A 14,288-nucleotide genomic window follows, 5' to 3' on the forward strand; every position below is an offset into this window, starting at 1 on the left:
TTTCCTCATTCTGAAAAACAAAGAAGTCCTTGTAATATCATGACTGTTAGAACCAAATCTTTCTTTCCTTGAGTTACACAGGATAGATCAGCTGTTACTCTTTCTCAATTTGCTTACATTTGTAATGGAACTATGGTATCATTCTTGTGTGAAGTAATTTTGTAAACAATATCCTGTGGGAAAGCAACGCCCCTCATTAATGTTGTAATGTTTAGTATTTTACTCTCTATAAAAGTCTTTCTTTTTGTCATAATAAAGGAAGATCATAGCTCCCATTCATGGTACTGTGTTTTTTCTGTTTGGTCCTTCTCAGGCATGCTGGCCACTGTCTTTCATTTTTTCTTCTTATTTCACTCTTTCTCTTTGGGAGCTAGTCTCCTTAGTAAGCTGACTCTCTCTCTCTCTCTCTCTCTCTCTCTCTCTCTCTCTCTCTCTCTCTCTCTCTCTCTCTCTGACTGTAATGGCTCTCAGATTCAGTCATTCATCATTGTATACTCACAAAGGACTAAATAAATGCTTTCCAAAATCCCTTCATTCATACGTAGAGGAAAATTCATATCCCTGAGTGCATATATTAACAAATTAGGGAGGGCAGAGATCAATGAATTGGAAATGCAAATCAAAAAACTTGAGAACAAACAAATTAAAAACCCCCAGAAGAAAACCAAACTAGAGATCCTAAAAAATTAAGGGAGAAATTAATAAAATCGAATGTGATAGAACTATTGAGCTAATAAACAAGACTAGAAGCTGGTACTTTGAAAAAAACAGAAAAATAGACAAAATACTGGTCAATCTAATTAAAAAAAGGAAAGAAGAAAGGAAAATTAACAGCATCAAGGATGTAAAAGGGGACCTTACCTCCAACGAAGAGGAAATTAAGGCAATCATTAAAAACTACTTTGTCTAACTATATGGCAATAAATATACCAACCTAGGTGATATCGATGACTATCTACAAAGATATAAATTGCTTAGACACACAGAAGAAGAAATAGATTTCTTAAATAATCCCATATCAGAAACAGAAATCCAACAGGCCATCAAAGAACTTCCTAAGAAAAAATCCCCAGGGCCTGATGGATTCACAAGTGAATTCTATCAAACATTCAGAGAACAGTTAATCCCAATACTATACAAACTATTTGACATAATAAGCAAAGAGGGAGTTCTACCAAACTCCTTTTATGACACAAACATGGTACTGATTTCAAAACCAGGCAGGTCAAAAACAGAGAAAGAAAACTATCGACCAATCTCCCTAATGAATATCGATGCAAAAATCTTAAATAGGATACTAGCAAAAAGACTCCAGCAAGTGATCAGAAGGGTCATCCACCATGATCAAGTAGGATTTATACCAGGGATGCAGGGCTGGTTCAATATTAGGAAAACCATCCACATAATTGACCACATCAACAAGCAAACCAACAAAAATCACATGATTATTTCAATAGATGCAGAAAAAGCCTTTGATAAAATACAACACCCATTCCTATTAAAAACACTAGAAAGCATAGGAATAGAAGGGTCATTCCTAAAAATAATAAACAGTATATATCTAAAACCATCAACTAATATCATCTGCAATGGGCATAAACTAGATGTATTCCCATTAAGATCAGGAGTGAAACAAGGATGCCCATTATCACCTCTACTATTTGACATTGTACTAGAAACACTAGCAGTAGCAGTTAGAGAAGAAAAAGAAATTGAAGGCATTAAAATTGGCAATGAGGAGACCAAGTTATCACTCTTTGTGGATGACATGATGGTCTACCTAAATAATCCTAGAGATTCAACCAAAAAGCTAATCGAAATAATCAACAACTTTAGCAAAGTTGCAGGATACAAAATAAACCCACACAAGTCATGAGCATTTCTATATATTTCCAACACAGCTCAGCAGCAAGAACTAGAAAGAGAAATCCCATTCAAAAGTACCTTAGACAAAATAAAATACTTAGGAATCTATCTCCAGAGACAAACACAGGAACTTTATGAACACAACTACAAAACATTCTCCACACAACTAAAACTAGACTTGAACAATTGGAGAAACATTAACTGCTCATGGGTAGGACGAGCCAATATAGTAAAAATGACCATCCTTTCCAAACTCATCTATCTATTTAGTGCCATATCCATGGAACTTCCAAAAAAATTTTTTTACTGATTTAGAAAAAAACATAACAAATTTCATTTGGAAGAACAAAGGATCAAGGATATCCAGGGAAATAATGAAAAAAAAAAACAAAGGAAGGGGGCCTTGCAGTCCCAGATCTCAGACTATATTATAAATCAGCGGTCATCAAAACAATTTGGTACTGGCTAAGAGACAGAAAGGAGGATCAGTGGAATAGACTCGGGATAAGTGACCTCAGCAAGACAGTATATGACAAACCCAAAGATCCCAGTTTTGGGGACAAAAATCCACTATTTCATAAAAACTGCTGGGAAAATTGGAGGACAGTGTGGGAAAGATTAGGTTTAGATCAACACCTCACATCCTACACGAAGATAAATTCAAAATGGGTGAATGACTTGAACATAAAGAAGGAAACTATAAGAAAATTAGGCGAACACAGAATAGTATACATGGCAGACCTTTGGGAAGGGAGAGGCTTTAAAATCAAGCAAGACTTAGAAAGAGTCACAAAATGCAAAACAAATAATCTGGAATACATCAAATTAAAAAGTTTTTGTACAAGCAAAACCAATGTAACTAAAATCAGAAGGGAAGCAACAAATTGGGAAACAATCTTCATAAAAACCTCTGACAAAGGTTTAATTACTGAAATTTATGAAGAGCTACATCAATTGTACAAAAAAATCAAGCCATTCTCCAATTGATAAATGGGCAAGGGACATGAATAGGCAGTTTTCAGCCAAAGAAGTCAAAACTATTAATAATCACATGAAAAAGTGTTCTAAATCTCTGATAATCAGAGAGATGCAAATCAAAACAACTCTGAGGTATCACCTCACACCTAGCAGACTGGCTAACATGACAGCAAAGGAAAATAATGAATGTTAGAGGGGATGTGGCAAAGTAGGGACATTAATTCATTGCTGGTGGAGTTGTGAATTGATCCAACCATTCTGGAGTGCAATTTGGAACTATGCCCAAAGGGCAATAAAAGACTGTCTGCCATAGCACTGCTGAATTTGTACCCAAAGAGATAATAAGAAAAAAGACTTGTACAAGAATATTCATAGCAGCACTCTTTGTGGTGGCCAAAAATTGTAAAATGAGGGGATGCCCTTCATTTGGAGAATGGCTGAATAAATTATGGTATATGTTGGTGATGGAATACTATTGTGCTAAAAGGAATAATAAAGTAGAGGAATTCCATGGAGACTGGAACGTCCTCCAAGTGATGCAGAGCGAAAAGAGCAGAGCCAGGAAAACATTATACACAGAGACTGATACTCTGGTACAATCGAAGGTAATGGACTTCTCCATTAGTGTCAATGCAATATCCCTGAACAATCTGCAGGGATCTAAAAAACACTATCCACAAGCAGAGGATAAACTATGGTAGTAAAAACAATGAAGAAAAGCAACTGCTTGACTACAGGGGGGAAGGGGATATGACTGAGGAGAGACTCTAAATGAACACTCTAATGCAAATACCAACAACATGGAAATGGGTTCGAACCAAGAACACATGTGATACCCAGTGGAATCGTGCATTGGCTATGGGAGAGGTGGTGGGAAAGGGGGGGGGGGAAGAAAATGATCTTTGTTTCCAATGAATAATGTTTGAAAGTGACCAAATAAAATAATGTTTAAAGTGAAAAAAATCCCTTCATTCATTTTTGTTATGCTGAATATTCTGTATTTTTTCCATTTCATTCTAATCTTGAGCATGAAGCTGATCTGTAAAAGGCAAGAAATCTGGTGAAATTTTGAGGGGTAAATTTTATCACATAGACGTGTTGGGGGGAAAATCTATTACCATGGAGGGGAAGATGAGGGTGGTGATGGGTAATACTTAACTTTTACTCTCATTAAAGTTGGTTCAGAGAGGGAATAACAGTCAGATTTATTGGGGTATAAAATTCTTTATTACCCTATAGAGAAGTAGAAGGTTAATAAGAAAAGGATTGTTGTGGAGAAGAATAATATGATAAGAGTAAATATCAGAGAAAGAATTCTTTCCTTGTTCCTGTAATGCACAGCCAGGAAAAAATCACAGTGGTCACTTTAAGGAAGACTGGCATGCTAGGAAGACTGTGAGAGAACTCTTGGCCACTCTCTTGAACTCAATGTCTTGAGAGGTTGTCTTGGTGACTTTTCTCTGGATACTATCAGTTAGTAATTTTGGTTAAACTTAACCAAAAGAGAAGAACATCTGTAAAGGTGAGAAGAGTTTTGCTTGGTGTGAGAGCTGTTCTCCTGCAGGGAGAAGCAGCTGCCAGTGGTAGGGTTCTGTTTTTCTCTCACTGAAATAGCATGAGGTCTGACTCCCTGCTGGGAACAGTCAGAGGAAGCCATTGAGTTCTGTCAGATATAAATAGTTAGAGAAGGCATCTTGTGAATTTTGATATATAATTTAAAGAGGTTAATAATATTTGAAGTTTATAGATTAGAACAAGTTTAGATACATAGAATTGGGTTTTAGGTAGACAGTTGAGAGTTTTAAGGAGGTTCACCTTTGGTGAACAAGAAGCAAATCCTCACAGATTAGATTGGTGGATTATCTTTAGACATTTTAGAATTAGGATAAGAGTTTTCCTACTTTATTTCTACCTCCTTTGTCCTGTCCCTGCCTCTCCTGATAGTGAATAATAAAGAAGTATTGGATTAATCTGGATCCAGAAAATTCATCAATCATCTACAACCAGGTGGTCCTAACAGCTCAAGCCTATCTATACCAACTGATAAGGATCAATCAGCTATTTATACCAATAACCTATAACAATATCAGTATTAATAATAACCATATATATATATATATATAGGTATATATCACTCAAACCCATTTCCATATTATTCATTTTTGTAAAAAAGCAATCCTTTAAAACCAAAACCACAAAAACACATATCCATTTAAATCATATGTTTTCTTCTGGATTTCTACTCCCACAGCTTTCTCTTGATGTGGATAGCATTCTTTCTCAGAAGTCCCACAGAATTGTCTTGGATTATTGCATTGGTATTAATAGCAAAATCAATTAACTTTGATCATCCCGCTATCTTACCATTCCTGTGCATAATGATCTCCTGGTTCTACTATTTCACTCCGCATTAGATCATGTAGGTCTTTCCAGTTCTTATAGAAACCCATCAATTCATCATTCCTTTGAGCACAACAGTTTTCCATCACCATCATATACTACAATTTGTTCAGCCATTCCCCAATCAAGGGACATCCTTTCATTTTCCTTTTTTTTTTGTTACTACAAAAAGCACAGCTATAAATATTTTTGTACAAACAGATCCTTGCACAGATTTTTTTAATATATGATAGAAACCCAGTAGTGGTATTGCTGGATCAAAGGGCAAGCATTCTTTTAAGACTCTTTGGATATGATTCCAAATTGTCCTCCAGAATTGTTGGATCAATTCAAAACTCCACTAGCAATACATAGTGTCCCAACTTTGCCATATCCCCTCCAACATTTATTATCTTCCTTTATTGTCATATTGACCACTCTGCTAGGTGTAAGGTGGTACCTCATGGTTATTTTGACCTGCATTTCTCCAATCAGGATGCATTTAGAACATTTTTCATATGATTATTGATAGTTTTTATTTTTTCATCTGAAAACTGCTTATTCCTATCCCTTGACCAGTCAATTGGAGAGTGTTTTGGTTTCTTATGAATTTGACTTAATTCTTTGTATGTTTAAAAAATTAGAGCTTTGGCAGAGGTCTGTATTATATGTATTATACATTTTTTCTGAGTTTGTTGCTCCCCTTCTAATTTGTGTTGCATTGGTTTTGTTTGTATAACCCCTTTTTAATTTAATATAATCAGAATTTTATTCATTTTACATCTTGTAATATGCTCTACCTCTTGCTAGGTCTTAAATTCCTACCATTTCCATGGACCTGACAGGTATGCTATTCTATGTTCACCTAATTTATTTATGATTTCACTCTTTATAGTTAATATTCTTTACCCATTTTGAATTTATCTTGGCATGGAATGTGAGATATTGATCTAAACCCAATTTTTTCAACACATTTTCCAATTTTCCCAGCAGTTTTTGTCAAATAACGAGTATTTGTTCCAAAAGCTAGGATGTTTGGGTTTATAAAACACCATTTTACTAAGGTCATTTACCTTAAGCCTAATCCATTGATCTGCTTTTCACTAGTACCAGATTGTTTTGATGGTCACTGCTTTATAGTATAGTTTAAGATCTGATACTGCTAGGCCCCCACCTTTCATATTTTTTGTTATTAGTTCCTTGGTATTCTTGATCTTTTGTTCTTCCAGATGAAATTTGCTATAATTTTTTCTAATTTTTTGAAAAAGTTTATTTGATAGGTATGGCACTGAATAAATAAATTTAATTTAGCTACTGTCACTTTTATTATATTAGCTGATCCTAACTATGAGAAATTAATCTTTTTCCAATTGTTTAGATCTGGTTTTGTTTGTGTGAAAAATGTTTTGTAGTTGTGTTCATATAATTCACAAGTTTGTCTTGGCAGATAAACTCCCAAATATTTTATATTGTCTAGGGTGATTTTAAATGGAGTTTCTCTTTCTATTTTTGCTACTGAGTTTTGTTGGAAATATTTGGAATGTTGGTGATTTATGTGGGTTTATTTTGTATCTTGCAAATTTGCTAAATTTATCATTTCCATTCACTTTTTCATTGATTTTCTTAGATTCTATAAGTATGCCTTCATATCATCTGTAAAGAGTGATAGTTGAGTTTCCTCACTGCCTACTTTAATCCTTTTTATTTCTTTTTCTTCTCTAATTGCTAACACTAGAATTTCTAGTATAATAGTTAATAGAAGTGGTGATAATGGGCATCCTTGCTTCACTTCTGATCATATTGGGAAGGTTTCTAACATATTCCCATTGCAGATGATACTTGCTGATGTTTTTAAGTAAATTCTGTTTATTATTTTGAGGAAAGGCCATTTTATTCCTATACTTTCTACTGTTTTTAATAGGAATGGATGTATTTTTTTAAAGGCATTTTATGGATCTTTTGAGATAATCATGTAATTTCTGTTAGTATGGTTATTGAGATGGTCAATTATGAAGATGGTTTTCCTAATATTGAACCATCCTTGTAGTATTTGTAGCTACTCATTATTTAGATAATTTGATTTAAAAGAACAGATCATCACTCCTGGAATGGGAACTGCATCAGATAGAGAATTAATATTTTTCCAGTAAAGATACTTAAAATATTGATATTCATATCCACAGTGTTCATGAAGGAGAGTAAAGGCCAGTTTACTTGTATTGGTTGGATAAGTTGCTTTCTAATTTTTAACTGCCTTTTTAAAGAAATAATTGCAAGTAATAACCTTTTTTGTACAACATTTAATGAGTAAGCAGTGTTTTTGGAATTGTGTTAGTTGTATATGAAACAAGATTGGAGGTAAATAAATAGGACCATATCAGTAGAGGATTAGTTTTATGGATAATAATTTTATGTCTATGAAGAGCCATTTAATGTTGGTAGACAGGAATATGTATATATATATATATATATATATATATATATATAAATTTTTGAAACAAGGAAGTAAAACCTAGTAAGTGAAAGTCAGTTGACACTTTTTTATTAAAGTTTTAATAATGTATTTTTTATTTTCTCTTAAAGTGCTTTTATAATAAGTAAATTAAATAGACTCTTCTGGTAGTTCCTGTGTTCCTTTCAGAATGAGCTATTTACCTTCATACCTTTTTCTTATTACATTATTTCTTCTATCCCTTTCATGTCTATACCTTAATGGATACAGAAACACAGGAATCTCCAATGCTGACATCCAGAACAAAAATTTCAGGGAAAGATATGGTATTCTGTGAAATAACCAAATACAAATGTTTACTCAAATAATAATTAAACAGGTAGCTGCTTTAGTTCAAATTTTATTTTTGGTGTTGTTTTCACTATTTTTGTTTACTCTAAACATTATCTAGAACAAAATAGGTTGGAATCCATTATATTGACATTTTCTTTACAACATGGTATTAGAAAGGAGTATACTATTTTTGTACTTGATAATCTTTGAACCTTTTATCTAGAATATTTCAGAGATGATATAGGGAAAATATGTAGTGGTAGACTCTGTTTAGCATTCTTGCTGTTTTTGATTAAATGTAAAAATTTGAACATTTTTACTAAAATATAAGGATTTTTGAAATTCCTATTTTAAAAAGTAATGGTGTTTGTAATGGTGATTTTTTGCTCATTCTTGAACTGAGATAATTTCACTCTATATATTTTATATTATATTTATTAAATATTATGTTAATATTGTATTTATATGTATATATAAAAAGATAACCTAATCAGTTGTGTCATAAACTATTATTTGTTTTGCTTTTCTGTGTGTCCAATTCAAGTTAATTGCTTATGTACCACAAAAAGGGAAGGAGTAATCACCCTGCTCCTATTTTGACCTTTAATTAAACCTATTCTATTTTGAGAGTAATGATGTAATTGCTAACCATTCTGAAGTTCTGCTACAATCACTATGTGGTATCAGTTGGGTATTTTCTGTTTATTGCCAAATGAACGAGAGTCCAAACCATGGGACTTGGGTTGCCTGAGAACCTTTCCAACAGGAGGCTCTTAAGAGACTGCAATGGACAAGCCCCCCCAAGCATGACTCTTCTATATCACTCGATTCTGTCACTTTCCCCTTGTCATGTGACAGTAGACTGCCTCAATCCATCACATCTGGTACAGGAATGAGCCTGGAGACTACAAGGAGTGCCCATATCCAGCTCTGAGGACAGAAGAGCTTTCCTGCTTTTTTCAGCCACCCCAAAGAAATCTTTCCTGGTTATCTCTGACTGGGGGACAGAACTGAGAAGGGCTCTGCGGGAATCTAGCTGACTTCTTCTGCTCCCCCAGCCTTTGGGGAAGGGTTCAGGAATACCACTTCATCCTGCCCAATGAGGCATAACATTTTAGCTCAGTTACATGGTAATGGGGGGAAGCAATGCAAGAGTCATAGTTTTCACTCATAAAATATGTATTTTTATGCTGTATGCTAAAAGCTTCTTCTACAATTCATCTGGGCATAGAGTTAAGCCTGAATTCTCAAAGTTTTCATAGACAAAATGAACACTCTCACAGTTCCTAACTAGCAGGACAGACTTTGAGTAACTCAGGTAGGGCCCATAAGAGTTTTCTGTTCCTTCCAATGAGCAAACTAGTAAGGAGATTCTTCAGTGGTGGAATCTTTGGCCAAGCCAATCCATGAAGACCATTGATTAAGTCATAAAGGGCTTGTGATGTGTAGTGCATGCAGGTAAACACTCCAGTCTACACAGCAGTGAGTAAAGCCTGGAGAACATACAAGGTAAGAAATGTTCTCCACCTGAAAGCAGCCTATTTCAGTTAATTAAGAATATCTTTTGTTAATCTTTCAGCCTATTAAGAATGATCAGGTATGTTCACAAATTACCAAGACAAACAAATATAGGGTGTAAGAAAAGTACTAACAAGGCTAAGAATTCATATAAAGGAAAAATCACTAATCTGGAGGCAACTAGGAAAGTCTTGAGGAGCAGCCAACTTTTGAGGTGAGCTTGGAGGATAAGATTGCACAATATGAGGGTTTTCTGGATACAGGGAATAGCAGGAGCAAAAACTGAGAGGGAGGAATGGAGAGATTATTGGGGGTGGGGGTGGGGAAGATAAAGCAGTCAAATAGTCCATTGTGGCTAGCACATAGATGACCTGAGCAGGATGAAATGAGGCTGGATAGTTTGGTCAGAGCAAAGCTAAGCATTCTGGACTTCATATTAAGGAAGTAACTTATGATTTTTCAGCAGCAAAGTCATGACAAGAATCTTATATGACATCTAGTCTGGTAGCTGGAGAAGCAGCCTTAGCATAGTAGATAAGAGAGCTGCTCTTATAATAAGAAGTCATGAGTGTAAGGCCTGCATCTGATTCATCCTGGCTGATTGCCTCTAAGCAGGTTACTTAATATTTCACTCCCTCAGGTAACTAACTCTCTAAGATTATAATTTGCAAAGAAGTTGTCTATATCTATGGAGGCAATTTTTTTCACTAAGAATTCCATGTAGATGAAATCTCATATCTCATTGAACATATTTAGTTCAAAAGAAATCTGGTAGCATTTTGTTGGATGGATGGAGAAAGTCAAGTTTGGAACATGGTGACAAATTAGATAATGAAGGAATGCACCCCCTGAAATGGCCAGATTGGCATCTCTTCATTTCTTCCCCCAAATTAGTGTAATTGATAGAAAAAGAAGTGCTTAATTCACTGCTCATCTGACTATTTTTGGACTATATTTTGAGGAGATAATGGAGGTACATTGTATATCATAAATTATTGGTGTTTATTTTTAGTGTCCCTTCCCAGGAAGGCTTGAAAAGCAGAGATATATTGGTTTGCAACTCATCAACCCCTTCCTTGTAGAAATGTAGGGATCTATACAAGGTGCATTGTTTCTGCATCTCTTTCCTGTGGAGAAGAGCTAGAAATATATGTCATACTAAACAAAGCAGTATCTCTGGACGTGCTGTGACTTATGGAATGACCCCAACAGGTCATGCCATGTCATATTGAATATGGCAGTGCTGTATCTCTGGACATGCTCTCTGTGAGGACTGTGGTAAGAAAGGTGGAACAATGAAGGTACTTCTTAATCTTCTGACATAAAAAGCCCCTATTAATCACATTATGCTAGCTCATCCCTTCTGTTTAGGATATCTGCTAGAAATATAGTATCTATCAGTGTGACAGAGCCTGCTAGAGAAATGCTGATGCAAACACATCACTGACAGGCATCAGATGCTTTAAGGAGACCTCTTTGTGTCCATAGAAACTTGCCATTTAAGACATTTCTCTACAGCACAATCCCACTTGTATTGTGGGTCCTTGTCATTGTCCCCAAAACTGCATGGCAGAAAAGCTTCATAAATTATGTTTTTAGTATTTATGTTTTAATTGTATTTTACTTCTTTCTACAGTAGTGGAAGAGAATTCCCCAGAAGACTCTATAAGCAGGTAAGTGTTTTGTGGCAAGTTACTATTTCTTCTTACTAATTAATCTACATGGTTCATCTTCTATTAGATGCCTCCATCCAAGGCAAGGTAGATTCTCAAGTTCCAAAAAATGAAATATCTTCAATTTAATCAGTTCTTACCCTCACCACAAAACCCATGTTTTACTTCATTATTTGATGCAGAATTATGTTTGTTAAACTCCTTGGGGGATCCGTTCCAAGCCTACTGTGGATGGCTGAAACCATGGATATAACTGAATTCCTCCTGACCCCATGTAAAAGTGTGCTCTCTCCCCCCACTCTGTTCTCTGGGAGCCTCCCACCCACCCACCTCCCCCACCATAAAAAATGAAAAAGAAGAGACCTTAGTCAGGGGGCAGACTGCTACAGACCTCAAGACCTCCAGCTTTCAAGTTGATTGGAGGTAACTTAAACCACAGAAAGTGAAACCTTAGATGAGAGGCTCCTGCTAAGTAGATTGGCAACCATTCTGTGTGAGTTGCCCAGGAACACTGAAGGATTCAAAGGCTTCCTTAGGATCACAAATCCAGTATGTGATGAGGGAAATGTGGACCAAGGTTACCTTTATTCCCAAGACCTACTGCCTACTCACTACCCCTTATTTTATCTATTAATAAAATATTGCATGAACAAAGAATGAGCAAGTTATGCTCTTCTATATGGTCACACTATGTATCAGTTACTTGGGACGACTTCCTTTTAGGGCACATCTTTAATGCAAATATGAATCTTTTTATAATTGTGGGAATTCATCTTAGTGCTCAGGGATGATCAGGTAAAGGCATTATCGGGGTGGAATGGGGCTTAGTCACTGGGGATGAGGTCCTGAGTCACAAGAGGAATTTGTATTGGAAATGCCTTAGCAGGAGGGAGAGAAGCAATAGAAAGAAGTGGCTGTTAAGTGACTTCTGTTTACAATTCTTTTGGACAACACTGCTAGGAAGCTATTTCCCACACTGAGACTTTGGTGCAGGAATAGTCTACTTCCCATGTATCTGGGTAAAGTGGTATATCTTGAAAAGTGATCAACCTATCAAAAGTACATAATTCCTCTGGAGCTCCTAGAGAGGCAAACCATCGTGGTAAAGCTTCAGCTGTAAATGCCACCAACAGGAATAACTGAACACTAAAGGTATCTCTTCCAACAAACTCACTATTCACACAACACAGAAGCTTATTTTGCAATGACCTGCAGATCCCATGCTTTTTTTTGTATTTCTGCCAGTGATGAGTTAGTTTTAATATAGAAAAAGGTGAAAAGACTATAAGAAATCTTTCTACTCTCCATGATTAAGTAGAATGAAATATTCCTAGAAATGATACAAGGTTTTTAAAAAACAAGAAAAGGGAACCTGCAAGTGGCAAATGGGAGTAAGTGTATTAAGAGTTTGGAATCACAACACAGAGAACCTAAATATTTTGAGTTTTTCTTTCTTTTTATTCCTGAAAGTGATTATGTAAAAAATGGGGCTGAAGAAGAACCTGAACTCAAGAAAGAGAAAGACTTGTGAAGATGATTTTTAAACCTTAGAAATGTTGCAAAAGGTCATTGATAGAAAATTAAATATCTTTAGAGAAATTTGGGAAGCCTTGAGAAATTGAAAAAGTGACATGGTATAGAAGACTCCATCTGAAGTGAAGTGAGTTAAAGTAAGGCAAGTGAGCTAATGGAGAAGGATTTAAAGAGATGGAGGAAGAAGATATTGTAAAGGTTGTGAATAATAGTAGGTGGGACCACTCTGAAAGAGGAAATGTGGAAGGAGAGGGATTTAAGAAGACCAGATAAGTAAAGTGACAAATTGGAGATGGAAAAAAGAGGTTGGATGTGTTTATCTCATAATTAAGAAGAGCTTCAAAAAATACTTGTCTAAGGGTAAACAAAACCTAAATATCAGAGAAAAGAAGTAGCTTGAGGGTAATGGATAGGGAGTTAGGTCTAGGAATAAAGATAAACTGGATTCAAGTTCCCTCTTTCTCACATCCTGGTATCATGACCCCAATCAAGTCTTTAAAATCCCTCAGTGTTCTCAGGCAACTCTGACACCAGTTGCCAACCTGCATTATTTCCTGTAGAAGTTTCTTGTGTCTAAGAAATCACAAGGCAAAGTGTTGATTAGAATGATAGCTCTAGAGTGAAATCTACTGAAAATGGAGGACCACAGTGATTATACAGAAGTGCTACTCATAAGAAAGACAAAGTTCATAACCAAGTACATTTTTAGTAATCAGTAGTGTGTTTTCTCCTATGTGATTCATGGAAGTCTTTTATAAGGAGATAAGTTTTTAGGTAGGTTTTGAAGACAGTGATGCACGATGAATGTTAGATAATAGGCAAACAGACATTCTAAATCTAGAAGACATGAATACGTCTAAATTATTTTGCAAGTAGTTTCTACTCTGTTATATAGTGTTTGTCTGATTGAGTTTCATCAATGATTTTATTGCATTGAGTCTTAGTACTTTTAATAAGTATATTCCCTACTTATATCCAGGATGAAATCTGTTTAAGGTAACCCCAGGAAAAATGAGACTCACTGTGAAACTGTTTGGCAGAATACTTTAATAATGAAGGAACAGAGAGTACTGCCATGTTTCACATACACTGAGATTTTTGTGATTTATAATGATCCATTGTCTTAATTTGTTTGTCTTAATTTGTTAACTTTAGAGGAATATAAGACTAGGAAGTGAGATTATTTTGGATAATAGACTCACTGTTGGCTTCTACAACAGTATTTTATTTTCTGCCCAATTGAATCATGGGGTAGGAATTGTTTCTATACTCTGCTCTATTAAGTCATCCTTTGTAATGTGTCCTCTGATGGTAAAATACCTGGCAACAACTAAAAAGCCTTTGGTGATTCTCTTCTGGAAATAAAGTTAAGTATTTTTGTTTTCTTAAAATGTTTTCTGATAAACCTGGGTCTGATGATTCCTGGACAACCCTACATGAAGAAGAATTAGATTTTAGTATTCAGGTAAAGTATCCTTTGGAAAATTTTTGGGAGGATAGATACCTTCTTTTCACTTTTTCTAGCTTCTTTTTATATTTTATTTTCACATTAGAAT

At 35.2% G+C, this 14,288-nt stretch overlaps 1 protein-coding gene across 14 annotated transcripts in view; it reads left to right on the top strand.

The window, feature by feature from the left end:
- Positions 1-14,288, top strand: part of LOC103093857 (ankyrin repeat domain-containing protein 26-like) — a 61,441-nt gene that overhangs the window by 18,526 nt on the left and 28,627 nt on the right. For 5 of the 14 annotated variants that reach the window (XM_056799593.1, XM_056799591.1, XM_056799587.1 and 2 more), the window contains exon 3: positions 11,163-11,199. Coding sequence is in view for 1 of the 14 variants with exons in the window: in XM_016426120.2 (XP_016281606.2) it covers positions 9,598-9,605; positions 11,163-11,199 (45 nt within the window). In the remaining 13 variants the exon portion in view is untranslated. Of the gene's footprint in view, positions 1-9,374; positions 9,518-9,582; positions 9,606-9,643; positions 9,741-10,749; positions 10,828-11,162; positions 11,200-14,288 lie in introns of those variants that run through there. The other 9 variants (XM_056799588.1, XM_056799595.1, XM_056799596.1 and 6 more) reach the window with 6 other exon arrangements.

This window comes from Monodelphis domestica, chromosome 5, assembly GCF_027887165.1.
Source record: "Monodelphis domestica isolate mMonDom1 chromosome 5, mMonDom1.pri, whole genome shotgun sequence".
In the NCBI taxonomy this organism is placed as follows: Eukaryota; Metazoa; Chordata; class Mammalia; order Didelphimorphia; family Didelphidae; genus Monodelphis; species Monodelphis domestica.